The sequence below is a fragment of the Planococcus citri genome, chromosome 2 (assembly GCF_950023065.1).
Source record: "Planococcus citri chromosome 2, ihPlaCitr1.1, whole genome shotgun sequence".
Classification (NCBI taxonomy): domain Eukaryota; kingdom Metazoa; phylum Arthropoda; class Insecta; order Hemiptera; family Pseudococcidae; genus Planococcus; species Planococcus citri.
Window position 1 is genome coordinate 55,299,488 of NC_088678.1, and position 21,715 is coordinate 55,321,202.

At 33.9% G+C, this 21,715-nt stretch overlaps 5 protein-coding genes across 7 annotated transcripts in view; 2 read left to right on the top strand and 3 right to left on the bottom strand.

Moving 5' to 3' along the window:
• Window positions 1-4,673: 4,673 nt before the first annotated feature.
• LOC135834104 (uncharacterized) lies at window positions 4,674-5,963 on the bottom strand. The gene has a single exon (XM_065347941.1). The coding sequence runs from the start codon at window positions 5,961-5,963 to the stop codon at window positions 4,674-4,676; it is 1,290 nt and encodes a 429-aa protein (XP_065204013.1).
• Window positions 5,964-8,645: 2,682 nt separating this feature from the next.
• Usp12-46 (Ubiquitin-specific protease 12/46) lies at window positions 8,646-11,358 on the top strand. The gene is made up of 9 exons (XM_065351431.1): window positions 8,646-9,051; window positions 9,120-9,200; window positions 9,277-9,496; window positions 9,568-9,648; window positions 9,742-9,875; window positions 9,952-10,107; window positions 10,178-10,315; window positions 10,429-10,572; window positions 10,664-11,358. Exons 1-9 carry the CDS (start codon window positions 9,049-9,051, stop codon window positions 10,808-10,810), a joined length of 1,104 nt encoding a protein of 367 aa, XP_065207503.1. The 5' UTR covers window positions 8,646-9,048; the 3' UTR covers window positions 10,811-11,358.
• Window positions 11,359-11,403: 45 nt separating this feature from the next.
• Window positions 11,404-13,744, bottom strand: LOC135836542 (uncharacterized). Of its 2 annotated transcripts, none has more exons than XM_065351436.1 (8): window positions 13,332-13,744; window positions 13,161-13,266; window positions 12,981-13,087; window positions 12,790-12,902; window positions 12,599-12,720; window positions 12,332-12,522; window positions 12,133-12,252; window positions 11,404-11,678 (listed from the first exon to the last, which is right to left on the bottom strand). In XM_065351436.1, the coding sequence occupies exons 1-8, from the start codon at window positions 13,520-13,522 to the stop codon at window positions 11,582-11,584; spliced, it is 1,047 nt and encodes a 348-aa protein (XP_065207508.1). In that variant the 5' UTR covers window positions 13,523-13,744; the 3' UTR covers window positions 11,404-11,581. The 2 variants fall into 2 exon arrangements, with proteins under 2 accessions (XP_065207508.1, XP_065207507.1); XM_065351435.1 differs by having other exon boundaries at window positions 12,981-13,090; window positions 13,332-13,741.
• A 777-nt stretch (window positions 13,745-14,521) lies between these two features.
• Window positions 14,522-15,657, bottom strand: RpS16 (ribosomal protein S16). Its single transcript, XM_065351440.1, has 5 exons — window positions 15,466-15,657; window positions 15,226-15,270; window positions 14,973-15,104; window positions 14,783-14,897; window positions 14,522-14,710 (listed from the first exon to the last, which is right to left on the bottom strand). Exons 1-5 carry the CDS (start codon window positions 15,505-15,507, stop codon window positions 14,565-14,567), a joined length of 480 nt encoding a protein of 159 aa, XP_065207512.1. The 5' UTR covers window positions 15,508-15,657; the 3' UTR covers window positions 14,522-14,564.
• A 411-nt stretch (window positions 15,658-16,068) lies between these two features.
• The window catches only part of LOC135836536 (protein inscuteable homolog), a 52,539-nt gene continuing 46,892 nt past the window's right edge, over window positions 16,069-21,715 (top strand). For both annotated transcript variants that reach the window (XM_065351428.1, XM_065351429.1), the window contains exon 1: window positions 16,069-16,259. The gene's annotated coding sequence lies outside the window, so the exon portion shown is untranslated. The remainder of the gene's footprint in view (window positions 16,260-21,715) is intronic.

Below are 21,715 nucleotides of genomic sequence, written 5' to 3' on the forward strand. Positions count from 1 at the left end.
CGAGTTCAGCAATATTGTTGGTATATTTAGGCATATTTTGTAATTTTTGACTAATATTTTTCTTTCCATAGGGTCGTAGAATTATTCCAATGCCTGCTACAGCATCATCTTCACCATTTCTGGTGCATGCCCCATCCACGTACACTGTTACCAACTCCTTATCGAGCAACAAATCTTTGTGAGATATTTCTGATTTTTCTGCCTCTTCTAAAGTGATGTAGTCTTTGTCTTTAATTAATTTATTTTTTATTTTAATTAACTCTTCGTCGATATTTATTTCTTTTATAGGAAACAGAGCTGGTGGAGGCTCATCATTTTTGAGGCCCATAATTTCATTTGGCGAGAATTTAAATTCTGTTGGTCGATTATTCATTGCTCGTTCGGCATCAGCCACGTATTGGTGCCATCCTTCATGGGTGTATGTACCTTCTTTTTCTGGATGGTTCAATGCTAGGCGTAGCAGGGTACCTAGTTCTCTCATTGTTCTTTCACACGAATTTGCAGGAGCATTATATGGTGCAATATGAGTTGCTCGAACTCCATATTTTTTACAGGCAGTTTTCCATTCGTCCGAACCAAATTGGGGCCCATTATCGGTTGTTATGGTCTCCAATTTATGTCCCCATTTCTCCAAATCTGCTTTGATACGCATCAGTAGGTCTACACATCGTTGGGTCGTCGAATCGTCGGCTATATGGAACCAGGTGTAATGAAAAAAATTTCTTTCCCAACGATGATGGATTTGGGACCATTTTCTTTACTAGGTAGGGGCCCAAAAATGTCCATGGTCACCAATTGACCTATTTCTTTCGCAGTTATTTTATTGTAGGTAGGATGTTTTTTATACCCATATACTTTATTTTGTTTGCATAAAATGCAAGCATTCGTAATGTTTTGAATGTGTTTCGCAGAATTTGGATAGTAATATGTTCGATTAAAAATGGTTTCCAATCTCTTTGCCCCAAGATGTCCATAAAATTCGTGTAGATAGGTAGTAATTTCGAAGAGTAGGTCATCAGGAAGCCTAATTAAATTTAAATTTTTCAATTTTCGATAGAGTATGCCATTTTCTACGATGTATCTTGATTTCAGATTTTGTATTTTTTTTTCTATTGCTTTTGGTCCTCTTAATTTTGTTTTTTCGTCGACTTCTCCATGTACAATCATTCTCTTTATTTTTCTAAGCTGGTCATCTTTGTCTTGCATTGCTTCCATATTTAAAATTGCATTTGTTAATTGTTCACTTGGGTCCTTTCTTGTAAATTGCTTGTGTTCGATGAAATTTACATCCAGTTTAATTTCAGGGGGCATAGCCTCGAAGTATTTTTTCTTATCTTTTTTTATTTCATAAAAAATATTGAACGAGTTCAAAATTGTAATCCAATAGGCTGCTTTTAAATGTAATTGTGCTACATCTCGCAATTTAGCGATAGGAGTTTTTATCGACTCTGGAACCATTAATTTTTTGCCAATTAACCACATTTGGGCTTTTTTCAATACTGTAACTAGGGCCAAAACCCTCTTTTCGATGAAGGTATAATTTTTTTGGTGCTTTTTCAGTGTTGCACTGATGAACAGAATTACATTGTCATTTTTTTGGTCATCTTGTTGGTATATGACTCCATTTACAGTATCCATGTCACTTGTAATTTCGATGAAAAATTCTTTCTTTGGGTCTGGAGACACCAATTCAAATTCCTTGCAATATTCTTCGTATAATATATTGAATGTGTCGATGTGTTCTTGAGTCCATTCGAAATTTTTCCCTCCTTCGAGCAACAATTTGGTAAATGGTCGAATAATTGTTTGAAAATTTTTAATAAATTTTGAGTATAGGATTGTTAAACCTATCAATTGCTGTACCTGTCGAATATTTTTCAATACGACTCCATTTTTCTTCTTCTGCCAGTGTTTGTTTTTAAATTTTTCCAGTTTTTTAATTTTATCTTTTTGTTTTCCAATTTTATTTTTATCGAGTACATGACCTAAATGGTCAATTTTTGTTTGAAATAATTTTGTTTTCTTGGCATTTAAGGTCAATCCTGCTTTGTCTATTTGTTCTAAAAATTGTACTATTGATTTTAAGTGGTCTTCGAAGGTTTTACTTTTTATTTTGGCGTCATCTACGTATATATCAAGCCCCAAAATATCTTGAATAGCTGTCCTTAGCATACGTATGAAGCAGGCTGCTGCTGTTTTGACCCCAAAGGGCATTACAGTCCATTCATATACACGTCCTTCATATTTGAAAGCTGTATACTTCCAAAAATCAGGGTGTAATAGCATTTGGTGGTATCCTGCTGCAAAATCAAAGACAGATACCCATTGCACTCCATGATTATCGTGCACAATTCGCTCCATAGTGGAGGCTTCTTCTTGGTCGTCGATTAAAATTTTATTTAAATGTGGGGGGTCTAAACATATACGCAGGCTTCCATCTGATTTTTCTCTGGCCAGCATATTATTTAAATACTTGGATTCTGATGGTCTGACATGTCCAAGTTTAATTAATTTTTCAAATTCTTTGTCGAGTTGTTCTTTTTGGTGTTGACTAGGTTTGTAATTCCTAGCTACCCATTCTTTGGCATCAGGATCGATTGAAAATTCAAATTTATATTCTTTGCCATTGTATTGGCCAATTTGACTTCGCCATAGATGTTTGAACGGAATTATTTCGTCGATAACTTTCCATTGTTGCTCTGGTTCCAAATTAGTTTTTCGTAGGTTATTTAAAATAATTGAAAAATTTTCATCGATGGATTTATCTTCAAAAGTTTTATTGTAAAATACATTTAATTCTTTAATTTCTGTTTCAATTTTACAAACACGTACATGGTGAATAAAATGGAGGTTATCTGAAAGAAAATTCAGATATTCTTTTTGACCAGGAATTTTTGTGCATTTTGCTCGTTGTTTCCAAAATTGTAGATCGATGTGTTCTTCCATAATTGTTTCTCTTCCAACCAAAAATCCGCAAGGCAGTCTTCGAACGATATAAAATGGAATTTCCATGTCCACTTTTCCAAATTTCATTTTAATTTTCACAATATATGGCAGAGTTCCTTCGCTCATACCATTGGCAACCCTGATAATTATTTTATTTTTCGGAGTAGCGTATGTGACTGAATTTTTATGTCTACGTTCAATTTTCTTAAGTAGTCTTTCGCTAATTAAATTAATTTCAGCACCGCTATCCAATAGTCCATAATAATCTTCTTTTTCAATTCCAAAATTAACACACGATGTATTTTTCTTTTTTACAGGTGGCGGCAGTGGTATTATCGGATGAACATCTTTTTTGACCTCTTCTTTTGGCCAAAGCTTTGCTGGATACTCGATTGCGAAGATCTGCTTAACTACTGGAGGTGAGACATTATCTTTATCGTTCCTATCGATTTTTTGATGTTTTGTTATAGGTTTTTCTTTGTTTTTCAGGTCTGAATCGATCGACGCCATCCAATCAGTGAAGGAAAATTTTTGTTCTGCAGATTCCGCCGATTTACTGGTGGAAGGTATTGGATTTTCATATAAATTTTCGTTGTTATTTTTATTATTTTTCGCTTGTACTTTTGCATCCCTGTTTTGCTTTGCTCGTCTTTCGTATATTCGTAATTTCGCGTACCAATTTGACCAAAAGTCAGTGACCTTTGGGTCGATTTGATCGATGCATTTGTTTTTATCGTTTTCTAAGCCTTTTTTATCGATCTGCATCGCCATTTTTATCGTGTCTCGATCGCTCGCGATTTGCTTATCTTTTCCGTCGATAGCCTTTTTTATTCGTTCTTGAGAATTTGCCAAGCTGGTTTCATTGCTGGCGATTTCTTGTCTTTTTTTCTCCATCCAGGTAGTTTTCCAATTTATTTTGCGCAATTTTGGGTTGGTATGCGTGTCTAAATTTGTCGTAGGTAGGGTTTTTGGATCTTGCTTATCATTCGTGTCGAACCGATTTTCTATGTATCGAGTAGAAGTAGGTAAAAAATCGTTTTGTTTTTTCGGTGATTTGTTTTTGTTGTTGTTTTTTGCAGACTTCTTGATGTTGTAAACTTCTTCAAAAATCCATCTACCGGTATCTCCTGAATTTAGTCGTTGGACTGCGCTTACCAGCATCCGAAGAGCAGTCTTCAAAAAACTAGGGATAACTGGGGGTTTTCTTGTCTTGTGGTATCGTTGGAAACGATCACAATGGACTCGAACGTTCCCTCTGTCTGTTAAAATTTGCCTATACTTCGTTTTGTCGATGAATAAATCAGCAATTCGGGTGATTAAATTTGTATTTGTCATTTTTGTAATTTTTTTATAAATTTCGATGAAAGTTAAATATCTTCGGAGGCTTTTTGCATTTTTTCGACCTCGTACATAGGGCAGGAGGATCGGGAAAATTACACAAATTTGTTTTGCTCCTTTTTCTTTTATGTATTCAATCGTTTTTCGAAGATAAAACTCAACAAAGTGAAAATCAATGTCACGTTCATTGAGCTCATTTTCTCCAATTGACAAAATTACATTTTCTCTAAATTCCGGTATTTTCTTGATTTGGTCGTAGTGTTCGGTGATCGATCGATTGTTATATAGGCGCCCATTTACTAGGCCTTCTCCCAATATGTCATAAATTTTTTTGTCAATTTTTATCGTCCGGATTTCCCCCCTCGTTGCAGTAATTTCTGCACACGTCGTCATTTGGCGTTTTTTGGGTCAGTTTTCTGCCCCTCTGGCTTATCGTTTCGAGGGGGTGGGGGGTTTCCTTGAGGTTCACGCTGGTCATATTGTCTATATCGATTTCTACGGTAGTTGGGATCGTAGTTTCTTCCCAGATATCTTGGATTTCTATCTTCTTCTTGATTTTGCTGTCTATCTTCTTGGTGGTCATAATTTCTACTTCTATCTTCGTAATTTTTACTTCTTTCTTCCCTATTGTCTTGGTATCTACGGTCTCTGTTATACGGTTCTTCTCGACGATAATCTCTTCTTTCATAATTATTTCGTCGATAGTTGTCTCTGTCATGGTAACGATAATTAATATTTATTTTGGACTGATCTTCTTCCTGATCCCAGATTATGGTCATGTCATCTGTGTCCATGTTTTTGACAGTCTCCAATTTAGCCATGAGTGACTCTTTATTGACCAATCCTTCGCTGTTCGTGTGCTCTTTTATGCACTTAGGGAATTTTTTATACACCTTGGAGATAATCAATTTTTCTCTAGTATCGGTTTTTAACAAGGTGTCGTACCAATTGGAAATATATTCGATAAAGTCGATAATTTTAACAATATGCTTCGGGATTTCCTTCTCAAAGGCCGCTACAGCTGCACTTTTTACATTGTCGTCCCAAAATATATCTAAGAAATATTCCTGGAGCTCTTCGAAAGTCTTTGCTTTTTGGACTTTTTCATTCCAGGCAGTCGATTCGATTTTCACACAGGAAGCTAGAAGCATTCTTCGATTATCTGGATCGATATTTTGAGTTACAGACGGTGTTGTAAATTGAGCTAGGAATTTGTGGGGGAAAAATCGATTTTTTTGCTCAAAGTTAGTCACATTTTTATAAAATAAGTCGATGAAAATTTTATCTGATCCGCTCGTTGGAACTGTAGCAACTTGTACATTTTTCATCGTATTATTTAGGGCCATTTTAGCTCCATCTACCACTGCTTTAACGTTTTCGTCGACTATATCCATGAATTTGTCGTGTGCATCTGATTCAATTTTATCCAAAACATCTTCCATATTCAATTTTAATTGGTCGAAGTAAATTTTGATGTCTTTTTTAATATCGGCGTTTAAATTTGCGATTATTTCGATTTTTATATCTTCTTTTAACTCTTCTTTAAGTTCTTCTTTTATCTGAGTTTTTAGTTCATTTTTTAATTCGGATTTGATGTCGTTTTTTAACTCGCTTTTTGCTAAATTTATATCATTTTTTAATCTTCCTTCTAAATCTGTAATTTCTTGCTGAGTAATCATTTTTAATTTTTTTGTTCTAGGTTTTGGTATCTTCGGAATCGGTGGTGGAGCTATTCGATTTCTGAGTTCAATTCCTGGAGGAATTGGTCTTGCTGGAGATGAAGTTTTTACTGTTGTTTTAGGTATTTTGAATTTTTTGTATTTTTATTTTGAAAAAATATAACTATGGATTCGTGGATTTTTCTGTTTTTATTTATTTTGTTTCGTAGTAGCGGCTGACGAGTCGCATTTATTTTTTAATTTTTATTCCGGATTCGTAGGTGTTTATTTTTTTGAAGATTTTTTAGAAAAAATCATTCTCAAATTTTCGAAGATAATTTTTTAAGCACGAGTCAGGCGCCAATGTAATACCTGGCAGTGGTGGTTCGGTGTCAGCGTTTATAGCGTGCTAGGCTTGTGTACCACTGTATTTGCTCAGTCGGAGAAGCGTATAATAAACCAATACTTGGCTCAGAGAGTCCAAGTTTTTACCATATAATTCGATGAAACTCGATAAATAATTTACTCTCAGGGTTACGTGGGAGATGATATGTATTGTCATTAAATATAACAGAGATGTGAATAAATACACAGCATCTTTTTATCTTCGAAAGAATTTCCTTATTTTAATAGGTATTTTATACAATATAATTTAATTCGTAGGTATTTCGGAGAAATCTTTATTCTTTTCTTTTTATTTCGATGAGATAAAAAATTCGTTGAAATAAGATGAATCGAACGCATACAACGTATAAAGAAAGCTATACAACTTGAGCTAATTTGGCTGCTGTGCCACCGAGTATATATACACTCGGCGACACAGCTCATCTGCGAGTAGCAGTTTTGGCGTAGTTTAGCCAACCGAGTCGGAGCACCGTACGTCACCACTTCAATAACAAGAATACTCGTACATCACGTACACACGAGGAGAGAGACACAACGAGCGTAATTACCGGGAATTACCCGTGAGGTTTACCACACTCGGCCATTCTGCAGTGTGTGTTGTCCTCAACACACCGATTCACGCACTTTTTACGAAATTTCGGCGAACGCAACTCCGGGGAAATGGTACAATTTTCCTCCGAAAAACAAAAACGACAATTATCGCGCTTATCACTAACAATAAACGATTTTTCACGAACTGGTTTTCGCTTCCTTTTCCGATTACGAACACGAATTTCACTCTTTTCAGCAATTTTGCCGGCGTTTTCGACTCGAACGAAGTTGACAGACGTTTCAACGATGTTACACGGCGATTTTTCGGCACTAAACACGACACTATTTTCGTTTAACGACACACGATTCGCCTGTGTGATGATAAATTGATCTTTCCACTTGATCATCGCAACATTCGGGTTTTCGATCCAAGAACAGCCAATGACGAGAGGAACAGGTAACGCATTATCACGGAGGATTAGAATTTCCGTTTCGGGTACTGCCACACCATCGACTGAGACCGTACCTACGATTTTACCAAGTACTTCCGATCCGTTTTCCAAATTACCAACGCCGAAAATTCTCGTATTCGAAGGGGGTTGAATAGTTTCGCACAGGGTGACTGCAGTTGACGCTCGCATCACACATACGCTACTACCATTATCGATCAACGCTCCCGAAATCGTTTTTCCGTTGATAACAGCCGTTTTCACATATTTTTCACGATCAACACCTAACGCTGTATTGACCAGAAGGACGGATTCGGACTTTTTCGTTTCAGGATCAGGAACAACCGGTTTTTCGTTTTCACTTTCAGCAACGTCAGGTTTCGATTTACTAGATTCAAATTCACGAAGTCGTTTGCTCCAATCGGCAGCTTTCGAATAATCGTAAATACGTAGATAATTCGCCATATCTTCGGACTTAAACCCAGCACAAACAGCATTTTTCGATTCTGCAACGGATGCACCAACATCTTTAGCTAAACGCAGCTTATCGAAGATGTATTCGATTGATGATTCGTTATCTTGTTGACATCGCGCGGAGAAACGTTCCCACTTGTCAACCACGTTTCCATCATCTTCGCCAATAAACGTTTCCCAAAAACAACTTCGAAAATCGGACCACGATTTGATATCGTCCGCATTGAGTAGATACCAACTTTTGGCTGCTTTCGTAAGTAATCGCTTCGCAGTTTCCAGCTTTTGTAGGTTATTCCAACCACCGATCAGGCCTTGATTTTCGACGCTTTTCAACCATTCTTTTGCTTCAGTAGCAGACACCTCACCCGTAAACTTCGATATTTCCGGCAGTAGCACTGCGCTGCTAGCTGCTTGGACGATTTCGCTAACGGTATTCATTGAGAGGTCCACTTTCGATGGAGAAAAAGGTGGCGATTGATTTCGTTTCGTTTTGACCATGCTTTCGGCAGAAATCGCGAACAACACACAAAAACACACTTTCAATTATTCAAAACACTTCGTTGACGCACATTCGACCACTTCTGAAATATGTAGGAAACATATTAACAATTAACGAACAATTAATAACGTTTATTATAAAAAAAATAACAAGGAATATAATTATTACATCTTAACGCTTCGAATATCATAACAAGAATACTCGTACATCACGTACACACGAGGAGAGAGACACAACGAGCGTAATTACCGGGAATTACCCGTGAGGTTTACCACACTGACCTCATTTCAATTTTTGAGTTACGATTCAAGATTGCATTAAACTGGCAGCACTGCATCCTTATTTACATTTTTAGTTGCGCAAACTTTTCCAAAAAATAGCAGAAAAGAAAACGCAGATAAAATGCTTGAAAAATGTCGTTTTCAAGTGAAATTTAACCAAAAATATTATTAATTATCGTGTTTCCGAGGTAATTGTTTCATTAAAAAGTCTTTATACTTATTCGATCGCGAGTGAGAAATTGTGGTATTGAGAGCAAGTCTCGTTTTTGTGAGACAGTTCGCCACAACGTAATCGTTCTAGTTTGGCCATTAGTGATAATAAGTCTGTAAACATTTCGTCGACGATTGAATTCTTTTTTGCTGCGTTCGAAGAAGTAAATCATCTCCCAGCGTTACAATTGGTAATAATTACTCCATCGCAGTATGCACTTTGTTGCTGAATACAGATTTTAGAAAAAAAAATCATTATGGTAAGTTATTTGAGGGTATCAGATTCTTAATACGTAACCAGGTACACTAATTAGTGTTTTCATTACAGGGTGGAAATATTTCGCAATTAGAAAAACAAATCGGTTCTGAAAACTTTCCCAATAGTGAACGATATTGTGGACTAGTGAACGTGAGTATGTTTTGTCCGAGAATTGCAATCATGCCAGTTCGATGCCTTTAAAACACGTCCATTTTTTTCGTTTCAGTTTGGGAATACATGTTATAGTAATTCTGTTTTACAAGCGTTATACTTTTGCAAACCATTTCGCGAGAAAGTCCTCGAATACAAAGTTCGAAACAAGCAAAGAAATAAGGAGACGCTTCTGTCTTGCCTGAGTGATTTATTTCACAGTATTGCCAATAATAAGAAACGCGTTAGTACAGTTGCACCTAAGAAATTCATAGCGAGGCTTAGGAAAGAAAAGGGTTTGTAAATTATTTCGTATTTTTCAAATGGTTTAGGTCGTTTTCATTACAGAATTGTGTTTTCTTTACAGAGGAATTCAATAACTATATGCAACAAGATGCTCACGAATTTTTAAATTTTTTAATTAATCGTATTAACGAGATTATTCTTCGTAAGTATTTGTTTACTTTAATGGCAAAGATTAATTGACCTGAAAGTATTCATTGAAAATACGAATACCACGTACTTTGTTCTTCATTTTCAGTTGAAAGAAATCATGGTAAACCAAAGGATATGTCGCATGACGATAATAAGTCCAGTCAAGAGGAACCAACCTGGGTACACGAAATTTTTCAAGGAATCTTGACTAGTGAGACAAGATGTCTTAACTGTGAAACTGTAAGCATTAACGATTACTTTGAACTTTGAACCTATCCTATGGCCGATGGTATTTTAATGCGTTTTTTTCTTACAGATAAGCAGCAAAGATGAAGATTTTTTCGATCTGCAAGTAGATATTGACGAGAATACCAGTATAACCCATTGTTTGAAATGTTATAGCAATACTGAAACGTTATGCGCGGACAATAAATTTAAATGTGATAAATGTAATTCGTATCAAGAAGCTCAAGTTAGTAGTCTTGTTCTATGGCTTCCTTGTTATGGGTTTTTGATTGTAATAATTTTTTTTATCATTCTAGAAACGTATGAGAGTAAAGAAATTGCCGATGATCTTGGCTTTACATCTGAAAAGATTCAAATACGTAGAACATTATAATCGTCATACCAAAGTATCTCATAGGGTCGTGTTTCCTCTAGAATTGAGACTTTTCAATTTTGTAAGTGTGTTTGCTATAATATCTCGACGTGTGTCTTATCAGTTGTTTCGTGTTTATTTAACAAGATAAGTGAAATCTCGATGGGTAATTCAATGTCGAAATCTTGTTTACAGAGCGATGATGCTGTGAATCCTGATCGTATGTATAATTTAGTCGCCGTTGTTGTCCATTGCGGTAGTGGACCAAATCGAGGCCATTACATTAGTATTGTTAAAAGTTACGATTTCTGGTTACTATTTGATGATGATATTATTGACGTAAGTTTTATAATGGATTACCACGTATGGTTCTACGAATGAAAGAAGCTTAATCGGATTTTCAACTTCGTTGAAATTTCTCTGATTACAGAAAATCGACCAATCAGCGTTCGAAGATTTTTACGGGCTTACATCGGACGGTCAAAAATCATCAGAAACTGGGTACATTCTTTTTTACCAGTCCAGAGATACGGAAACAAAAGTTACCAGCAATGACGTAAAAGTAAACGGGAAATAAGGAGCGGTGTTTTGTTATTGTTTTTCCTCAACTAATAAAATTAGTTTAAAAGTTCATACCGCAGAATACCTATTAGAAAAGCTCACTTTTCCAAATTCGACATAATGTAAATTTCAGAAGGCTAGTGTTTTGTTTATTGAGCACATTTCAAGATAATCTACGAATGCAATATTATAATTTAGGGATTCACTATTGTACTACGTGTATTCAGTATTGTATAAATTTATCGTGACTGTTCGCGGATTGCGAAAAAATCTCATGTTAGGTTAAGTTTGTGAACGTAATTTAGTGCTTTGAAATTTATCATATTGCTAATAATTTAAATATCGCGAGGTCGATCGATATACGTGCAATCAAATAAATTTTCATTTACAAAATCGCATACCTATTACCCTACGTTTGTGTGCCCTTTTTTTACTGAACTCTTTTTCGTTTTTTCATTTTTTTTCTGTACTTTTCAAATTATAATCAACTTTTAGGTAGATCTACACGCTGAATACGTATCATAAATGTTTTGTTAAATTTAAATTATATGGTTTTGCTAACTATTTTGCGTTGTTATTTCAAATCGTTTCGTTCGCATTACAAAATGGTTAAACAACACTTATTTATTCAGTTCGATACAATAATTTTAAAAAAAAGAAATACATCAAGATCTAAATAAATGAAATCGTTTCTTTAACATAAACGGAAGCGTAATAAATATTGCAGTCTGTGTAATCGAAATCAACATCACGAATTTCCAAACGATATGTGTAATTTTCGAAATGATCATCTTCGTTTTCGTTTTACAGCTTTGGAATCTGTATACTCGTTTTGCAATTGTCCTTTGGAATCATTCAGTGAATCACTTTCGACATCCGTCAATCTGAAAGAAAATTGTTGATATAATGAAAAATAAATATAAACATCGAAGTTGAAATTTACTGAGGTGTTTCTCAACTTTCGGCGAGTTCAAAAAGTTCCTTGAGAATGTCAGTGACGTAGCCAGAATTTTCTCAAAGAGGGGGCGAAACTAAATTTTAAGGAGCAAAAAAATCGAAATCCGAGGTAATTTTCGGAAAACCTTTCGTGATATGCGATGATTTCATAAAAACGAAGGCAAAATCACTGCTCGAGAGAATCGAGAGCGAAAATTTTTCGAAAAAATTGGTCCACAAAAAGAAAAAACGTACATTTTTGCATGTTTTATTTCAAATTTTCGCTCGCAAAGAAGGGGCAATAGCCCCCTTCGCCCCATCCCCTTGGCTACGCCACTGGAGAATGTCGAAGCATAAAACAGCAGCTCAATAGAAAGCTCATAAAAATTCTTATGGACTTACTTTTGATTTTCTATAGTATGCAACATTTGTAAACCAGTTTCAAAGGAACTCGATAGCAAATCATTTCCTAACATCGAAGTCACATGTAGCTCAGGAATACCGGAATTTTCCTCCTCCAATCTAGGATTTTGACAAATTGACAATCAAAATATTACAAACGATTTTAAGCTACACATCAAATTAAGTCTAATTGACGTACATGATACTTCTCCCATTAACTTGTCTCTGCTCTTCTTTCATTTTTTCAATTACATTATCACAAGCAAGAATTTCATCTTTCACTTCCTTTAGTTTTTTATTCTTATAATCTATAATACTGCTTTGGTAATAGGTAATTAAATTTCTAAGGCTTCCAAGCCCTATTTCATGAAACGTTCTATCGACAACGTCCTGAAACAAAACAGAATTAGGATCCTGAGCAATATACGGAATTACATACCATATAAGGTTTTACAGATATACATACACAAAACCCTGATTCTCCTCTGAGCTTTTCTTTTTCTACATTAAATTTTAACAATCTCAACATTTTCTTAATATATTCTTCGGTTATTTCTGTCAGCACATTTAATGATAAATTGGAAGTATCTGTTGAAAAAATGCTCATTTAGAAATACTTTCATATAAAATGAACTCATTAATGAATAAAAAATGCACCCGTAAAACCGGTAAATGCTAGTACAGTTGCCACCGAGGTACTTAAAGTGTTCAAGGCACTTTCAGGAGTTAAACTAGGAGGTTTTTCGTCCCATATACCATTCACGAAATTGCTATTAAAATAAATCATACAGTTAATCAAAGGATTATTAATTAATTAATTAATTAATTGCACGTAAGATACTCTTTACCTGTCGGTCTGAATTTGTAAGCGTGGACGACTGCAACTGTCGTGTTTCTCTTTGAGTAATTTTGGTACTGGTAAAGTACGAATTTGTTCGTTTAATTGATCTACATCCTTCTGAAATTTACAGCGATAGTAATTGAAAAATAATACCACAATATACGATTTCTCGTGCAGAAAAACTTACTCTTATGGCAGCTTTTTCAACGATAGTTTTCATTTCATCCCGGTAGTTCATCATTTTAATAATATCTTTCATCGTATTATCTAATCTGATGTATTTTGTTTCTTTCCTATTAAAATAAATTCATCAATAACGATGAAACAAATACCGGAAAGAAATTTGAAATGTACTCACTTAATGGGGATGAACCTTGATTGCCGGTCAGGATTAAAAAAGTATCTCTTTGGGTTAATATTTTTGATCGAATTTAGGATTACTTCGTGCTCCGTGTTATTCGATGCATCTCTATTGCACTGTAGTTTAGATGAATTACTACTTCCTTCATATTCTCCCCATAATTTGACTTCATCCATATTTTCATCCATGGTGAATGTTACATTTGTAAAGAACAGAAAATGAAACGATCAACCAGCTCCATGATAGAAGAAACACAATCACTTTGATTTTTCAGTAGATTTTTAATTACTATTTTTGAGATTAAATACATATAAACAACTTCTATCATCGGCGAAATGAAACTTTGAAATCCACGGTCACGTTGTTATCAGTAGTAAACTTTCAATAAGGTACTGTATAATGGGTATGATCGAGGTCAGCCATTTTGGTTGTCTCACGTCGTTGTGTACATTCGTCGATAGTAAATGTTGTATAAGTGTGAGTAAGTCTCACCCACACTTATACAACATTTACTATCGACGAATGTACACAACAACTCGAGACAACCAAAATGACTGACGTCGATCATACCTATTATACAGTACCCTACTTTCAACGTGGTTTTTAGTGATAAAGAAAAGGGTTGAAAATTTACTGCGGAAGACGTGATTAAATGAAATTCGAGAAACGAAGAAAAGTTTGATAAATGAAATGAAATTTAAAAATCGTAAAAACTTTGATAAAGAATAAAATTCAGGTAGAAAATGAAATTTTGAATTAATTTACTTGGAGTAGAGCTGAAGAAATGATCAGACATACTGAAACTACTCTACTCAGAAAATGTGTGTAAAATGTAAAAGTTTTCAAGCCCATTTAAAAGGTCTTTTTTAAAAAAGTACAATCTACTTAGAAATTGAACCCCATAGAACGCCATGAATGAAGGAATCAAAAGTGTGTATGAAGGAAACTGCTGAATGGAAAACTGGGGACAATGCTGACAATTGCAGTTTGAGTTTACGAAGGGCAATTTCAGCTCAAAAAGGTCAACAACCTAACCGATGCCGAAAGGTTACGTTGCACTTTTAAAAATCGTCACATCTGTGAAAATATAAACTTTGAAAATGAGACAGGCCTTTCATCATCTTCTCCTTAAAAAAGGGCAATTTGTAACGCACCTTCACACCGTAAACAAATCAGAAACACGCATAATAAATTGTTTCAATATTTATTGAAAATAATATAAAATGAATATCAACGATAAGATTTCTGGTATCTTGCTCTGGCACCTGGACCACCGAACTTTTTGGATTCGCAGCGTCTAGGATCGGCGACTAATAGAGTTCTGTCATATTGAATCAATACGTCTTTAATTTCTTTCTTGCTAGCTTCGTCAACGTCTAAAAACGAAAAGCAATAGAATTAATCGATTCTCGATAAATTATGGTTGAAAATAACCGTGTTATAATTACATTTCTGATAATATGCTACAAGAGCTTTCGAAATAGCCTGTCTGATGGCATAGATTTGAGCAACGTGACCACCACCGTTTACACGGATCCTCATATCAACGCCAGCGAATTTTTCCTACGAAAAACAAACGATAGTGGTTACTCAAGAACACAAAATAAATTCAATAGAGATACGTGAATTGATACGTACTTTACCCAAAAGAAGGATCGGTTCTTGCAGTTTGTATTGCAACATTTTAGGTTCAATCATTTCCAAAGGTCTGCCGTTCACACGTAAATTACCGTTTCCTCTTTTGCAGTAAGCAACTGCAGTGGCGGTTTTCTAGCAAACAATAAACAAACATAATGAATAATGCGAGTTCAATCAACAATTAATATTGCTAATAGTACGTCTGAAACGACTGAACATATAAGTATCTACAATGAAACACTTCAACACATACCTTCCTGCCGAAAACTTGGACGCATTGGATAGGGGTACGTTTGACCTGAAATAAATAAAGTCAACTAGTTAGAATCACATAATAATTCAAGAGCTGAGAGGTCTTAAATCGATAATTGAAAGCCCCTTTCATGGTACATCAAATTAAAAGTTCTTCATAACTATTCCGAAAGTATCGTCGAGATAATAAGGAACGCCGGAATGTATCTCTGATTACACGTGTTATGAAGAATTTACGTACCTTGGGTTTCTTGACTTTTTCTTTTTTGACAGCTGGGGCCATGTTGATTGATCTACGATTTTTCTTTAGCACAAATGTTTTAAAAGTAACGTGGCAAAATTATTTATTTTAATTTAATTTCAATCATTTAAAACATGATCCACATCAAAAAGATCAGAAATCGTTCGCTGACGAAAAAACAAAAAAGAACGGCATTGAATTTTGGCTTTGTAGTTTTGATTTTTGAGACGAGATGGAAGTACGTAATTTTTCAATGCCATCACGTACTCTGAATTCTGAAAAATATTTTTCTTTTTTTTGAAAAATAAAAATTTTTTATTTTAAATATTATTGTGCTCGAAATAGCATTTTTGAGTTTTATTTTGTCAATTTAAGATGTATTTTTTTCTTTAAAATATTCAAATCGTATTTATCGCCAATTTTGATGGAAAAAATTAAATAAAATCACAAGACTGAAATTTTCCTAATTTCTTCTTCAACTTTTTCCAATTATACACGGTATTATGTCAACACGACGTTACTTTGAAGAACTTTTCGCCCCTCCCACCGTTTTATAATCGTCTATCCCCTCTACTTGCTTATTTTTCAATCAGTTTTCTTCTTCCCGCGAAATCGCGATGATTCAAACTTGAAAAAAAATTTTCATAATTTTTGTGCATGCGTTCGAAAATGGTGTTCTGTTCGGTAAATTGAGTGCTTAATAATCCGATAACGAGAAGTTGTTTTAAAAATGTGCGGTTTTGATGCGTTTTTGTGAATAATTTCTCATTTAGCGAAGAGATTAGCATTTTCCGGTGAGTTTATTATTAATCTATTGCAGTAAATTAGAGTTTTCTTTCCTGTGTTACGAAATGATTTTTCGAGGCAGTAGTACTAGTACCTCATTTTGGGCTAAGCTAGTAACTTTTTTTCTCAAAACTTTGAAAAATGTAAGATCATTTGTTGAAAGATTTTCCCCAGAAATTCTAAAAAAAAATAGATAAAATTCATTTTTTGAGTCAGGATTTTCATGGTAAGTAAGGTAATGTATTGGAAATTTTTTTCAAAGAAATTGGGATCGTCTTGAAAACTGGTTTCTGCATGGTTTCAATCAAAGTTCTAATGATACAGATATTCGAAAATTTTCATTCCAGTTTGGTAGTTTCGAGTTTTTTATTTATTTTTGTTCAGCTGGTGAAATTTGGAAACATTTTATTCCAGTTGGAAATTTTTGCCAGATTTTGATTTCATTGATCACGCTTCATGATGTGGTATGAAATAACAAAAACTTTTCGCAATTCACTTTCAAATTTCAATAACTTTTTGTTTAGTTCAGATATCTTATCTTCTAATCAAATCAGCATAAGAATGCAAGCGTGGTATCTAAAGAAAAATAATTCACATTATTCATAAAATAAGTACCTACCTAATTTCCGAATTTTTAAATGTTATAATTATAAATTATAATAATTGCCTTTTCAAAAAATAGGATTAAGGCACCCATTTAAAATCTATTTTATTTTATAGGAAGTAATTTCCAGCTAAAATTATACCATAATTCACGTTCAACTATCTGATCCTATATGTGCAATATAATTTTATTACCACACCAATCAATACGACTAAGTTAAAACAATCAAAAGAAATCAACACTTTAAATTCTAAAGTGTTTATGGTATTGTGATTGAATAAGTTGAGTTTATTAGACGCCGGTACACTTGTTACTCGAATTTTTATCAGATAACGTATGATTAATTACCCATTACGTTATGTCAAATGAACGTAGGAATTTGACTTGTAAACTCGTCGAACGAATTATTACAAAACTGCCCATAAACGATTTTATGATAATCGACGCACCCGAGCCTTATTAGTTGAATGCGAATAATTTTCATGGAAACGTGAAGTAAAGTTTTCCATCCTTTCAAATCGCATGTAACCTACCTACTTGACGACGAAGACGGTAGAGTATCAGCGAAGAAACTCCTTATTAAGCAAATTAACCTGTGTGTGGGTGTTATTAATTTTTTCAATGGAATTAACGTCTTTGCTTAATACATACAAAGCGCGTAGTAAATTGACGTAAAGTCTCGTACGTTTTGTGACATCGTATTTCTTCGAATTACTTTACTAATATAGATATAAATTTTGACTCTTTTTTAAAGATGTTACGTACCTATAGGAAATAAAAGCAATTAGAATGAGGGGTTTCTTTTTTAGTTGACGCCTATGAATATATTTTGTATCTTAATGGGATTTTTTAGTTATACTCTCGTGTATAATTTCGGCGATTTTTTTTTTGCCAATGTGCAAAGACTTGACCAATTAAACAAGATTTGCGCTCTAATGGATTACGCGTACGTCCTCCTACATACTATGACTGGATTGGCATTTAGAGGAAAAAAATTCCATCGAAACTGGTTTATAGCTTTGGCGACATAAAACGCGTGAACAACAAAGCGCATGCAATTCAAATACATACTTTCCGACTACCAAGTTGCATTAACATTTTATACAATTTTACTTTTCATGTTTACCGATAATGTAACTATCATTTGCCATTACCACCAGGTGTGTAGGGGGTTCGTATGAGTGTGTTATGGTGAATCGTGGCGTAACGCCAATCCATACTCACACGTGCCTAACGGTTTTTCTTTTACACAAGGGATCTTATTAATCGTGTTCCAGCCATTCATTAAATTAAAAACATTGGTAATGCATGAGGCAGATGGCCGATAAATCAATGCTTTTACTAGCATCGCGAATATGGTCAAGTATAAAGTGATGTTTTGTTCCAAACATGCCTACATATTTTAGTAGCATTAATAAAGTAAAAATGATGTCTATTTTTTAAAACTGTGTGGTATATGGCATTTGGCACTTGGCACCTCCTGTATATCTTGAAATTAATTACGGGCTAATTTTCTAGACACCTCCGTAAGTACATATACGAGCTCTCTCGAGTGCTGACTGCTGATTCATTATCTACATACTACGAAAAATTTACCCTGACGCATTGGCATATTATACTACAATACAATTGTCAATTATGTACTTTATTGAAAATAATGCCTTGGCGAAATTTTTCATCCATCGTGATGTCATCGCAGGCGTCGAAAATTCTAGTTTACGAATACTTACGAATAGGTATAGGTACAGTACGGTATTTCACGCTTGGCGAATTCCGAGCGCGTGCTGTTACACGCTCATGGCCCATTCAAAGTATAGTACATATAGTAATAAGTTTGGGTACCTATACTTTGTACTTTCATGGTCTCTTGCATCCGATAAAATGCCAGATGCGGTCTATCTGCAGGAGTGTAAGACAAGGGTGAGCTAGTTGGAGATGCGTTCGGTTACTTTTACTCATTACATATTTTTGCTTGGAAGATGAGACAGGAGTCAGAATGTAATTTTCACCCTTAACGTCTTCGAAAATTGGGTGTGTTTTTCGTACATGTGTTTTTTTTTCAACATCCTTCTCATACCTAGATCTACGTCTGTTGGGTAAGTAGATATGAGTGGCAATAAAGCGTGCAATTCGGTTTCAAGTTCATTTTCTTTATAATTTTGTGCAGGGGTGAGTAAGTTCTCTCAAGTCTAAAGGTCCAGGTATATATTTTTCAAAACCAATTGTAAACAATATGATCTTGAAGTTGGTTATTGAAAAACGTTTCTTGTGGTCATTGACCTCGTTATCAGTTTTGATAGGTAATCGTAACGTCGCAAGAATATGGTATTCCTCCTTTTTCTCATTTCATAAGAAATTGAAAATAATTTCTCATTGAATAATTTTTAATACCTACGATATATGTATTTTTTAAGTACCTAAAATAATAGGTATAATCTTTTGATCGATGTAAGTGTGCAATATTTTCTAAAAACATTGGTATGTATCCAGCTGTAACCACTAACCACCTATATCCATGGTTAAAAATAGCATAGGTAAGTAATGGATAATTTCAACTGTCTCAACCCCCTCGCCCCTCCTTCCCCCAAACGAGTACCTAACTAGCTAGGTACGTTATTTTTTTATAGGTTTCAAGTTTTGTTTTAGTTACAAAAAAATTTGAATAATTAGGAACCAAATTCATTTTTCAAAATTAATTATGACATTTTAATAAAATATTACAATTTTTCTCCAGGGTCCAGACCCTTCATTTTTCGAGCTCTCTAAGAAATAGGAGTCTGGGGCAAGATAATATTCTTTTTTTTTACAGATTTGGTATTGATCTGGTGCTTTTTATATAAGTAAGTACTTCTTTGTGGGCTTTGAAGGTTTATGTTAATATCTCGAGACTGGTTGAACTTTGAGCAAATCTGTTTGCAGTTTTCAAATGAAACGATAACTAGAAAATAGAAAATTGATAGTTAAAAATTGAGATTTAAATATATGGAAATCGGCCTTTCTGATGAAAGGATAACCTTTCTCAAGTATAAAAGTAGAAAGCTAGGTACTTACCTATAATTTTTTTTAAATTTCGTGTAGTAAAATTACTGCAAACTAATTTTCAAAATGGGATTTTGACCTTTCTAAAAAGGAAGCAAGAGGCACAGGTTTTCAAACTTTAACCAACATTTTAGAAAAAAGGAGAAAATTCAAAAGTAAAATTACATTTTTATTATTTTATCATTCAAGGACACAGAGTTCAAATATCTAAGTACTTATTTTTTGACCACATCCCTCTAAACTTCTTTTCTGAGTTGTACAAAAAAAAACAAAACAGTTGACAAACATTGTGATTTTTTTTAGAGCTTTTTCGGTTTTTCTGTTTTTTTTTCAAGTTTTCAAAAAATCTTTAAATCTGAAAAAATTTTTGATTTTGGTAGAATTGTTGAAAAAAAATCACAATTTTGATTATGATGCGTACGTTGCAAATATGTAATCATATTTCTTCACTAAACTACTGGATAAAAAAGGAAAACCGAGTTTGCAATAAAAAATAGCGTTCTACAGCAAAAAATATAATATTTAAAATACGTGTTGATTCTCGCTGATTCGAAAGTACTGAAATCAAATTTCGAATGCCATTTTGATTTTTCAAGTTGGCGGTCGATTTTGAAAAAAACGAAGTACTATTAGGACTCATATCCAGAAAATAAATTTTCATTTTTGAAATTTCTCAGAAACCATTTACAAGGGAGCCTTTTGCCTCAGATTTGAAAAATTTGTTGGTACATAGGTATGTATAGTAAAAAAATATTTCAAAAGACCTTCATCAAGTCTAAAATTTTAATGGCAAAGTTATTTTTTTATGTTAGGTGAGTTGTTTAAAAATTTCAAAATGAGCCAAAAATTGTTTTAAAAAAACAAATTTTTGTAATTGTGTAAAAAATTTGGATTTTTGGTTAGCACGAGTACTTTAAACAAAAAGTTCTTGCAATTTTGATGAAATATTTTTAATTATAAAACAAATTTTCCAAAACTTTCGAGTTCGAGTGATTGATATTAGTTCATAACCGATATTTCAGCTTTTCAACTCAATTTTACTCGATTTTAAAAAACTTGTTTTTTCATTGCCATAATTTTTGGACTTTGGTTTTAATATTTTTCAAAAATTCTACAAAAATAATCTAGAAATGAATTGAAAATAATATGTATGTCTTAGGTAGGTAGTTAAAATTTTGGATGATTTTTCTGACGTGTTTTCCAAATTTCCCAAGTAGGTACTACTTAAGTATCTTGGCATTTTTTTAATTCGAAGAGGACGATTGAAGCACTTGTTTTGTCAGTTTTTCCTGGATTTTCAGAGCCACAAAAACTTCATAATCTTTACCAAAATTCATTTTTTAAAAAAAAAAGTGAAAAGTGAAAAATCATAAATTGAATTGCCTGGTGCTTTTCTCGATCCGACTCCCTTGAACCACCTTCCCATCCCCCTCCCCAGGGCTTCTAAATATGGTGAAAATAGATACAAAATTGAAAATAAATTACGAGACGTTGTTTGTTAGATTTTCAAAATAAAAATGTGGTGTGACTGGGGCGTTGAATTAAATATCAATTGAATTTTTGAATTCGAGTTCTGGGTATCCACAGTTTCTCAATTATGAAAAAAATGTAGGGATGGAAGGTATAAAAAATAAATATCAATTTCCCCCATTAATCGGGGATCAGGACTGTGAGGTAGGGGGGACAACTGAAATTTTGCACTTTTCCGAATTATATTAATTATTCCTCGTGCACGTTGTATGTAAATTGATAAAAATTCATTAAATTGAAGCATTCGACCTGTTTTTTTTTTTTTTTTTTTAATAATCAATAGGTAGGTAC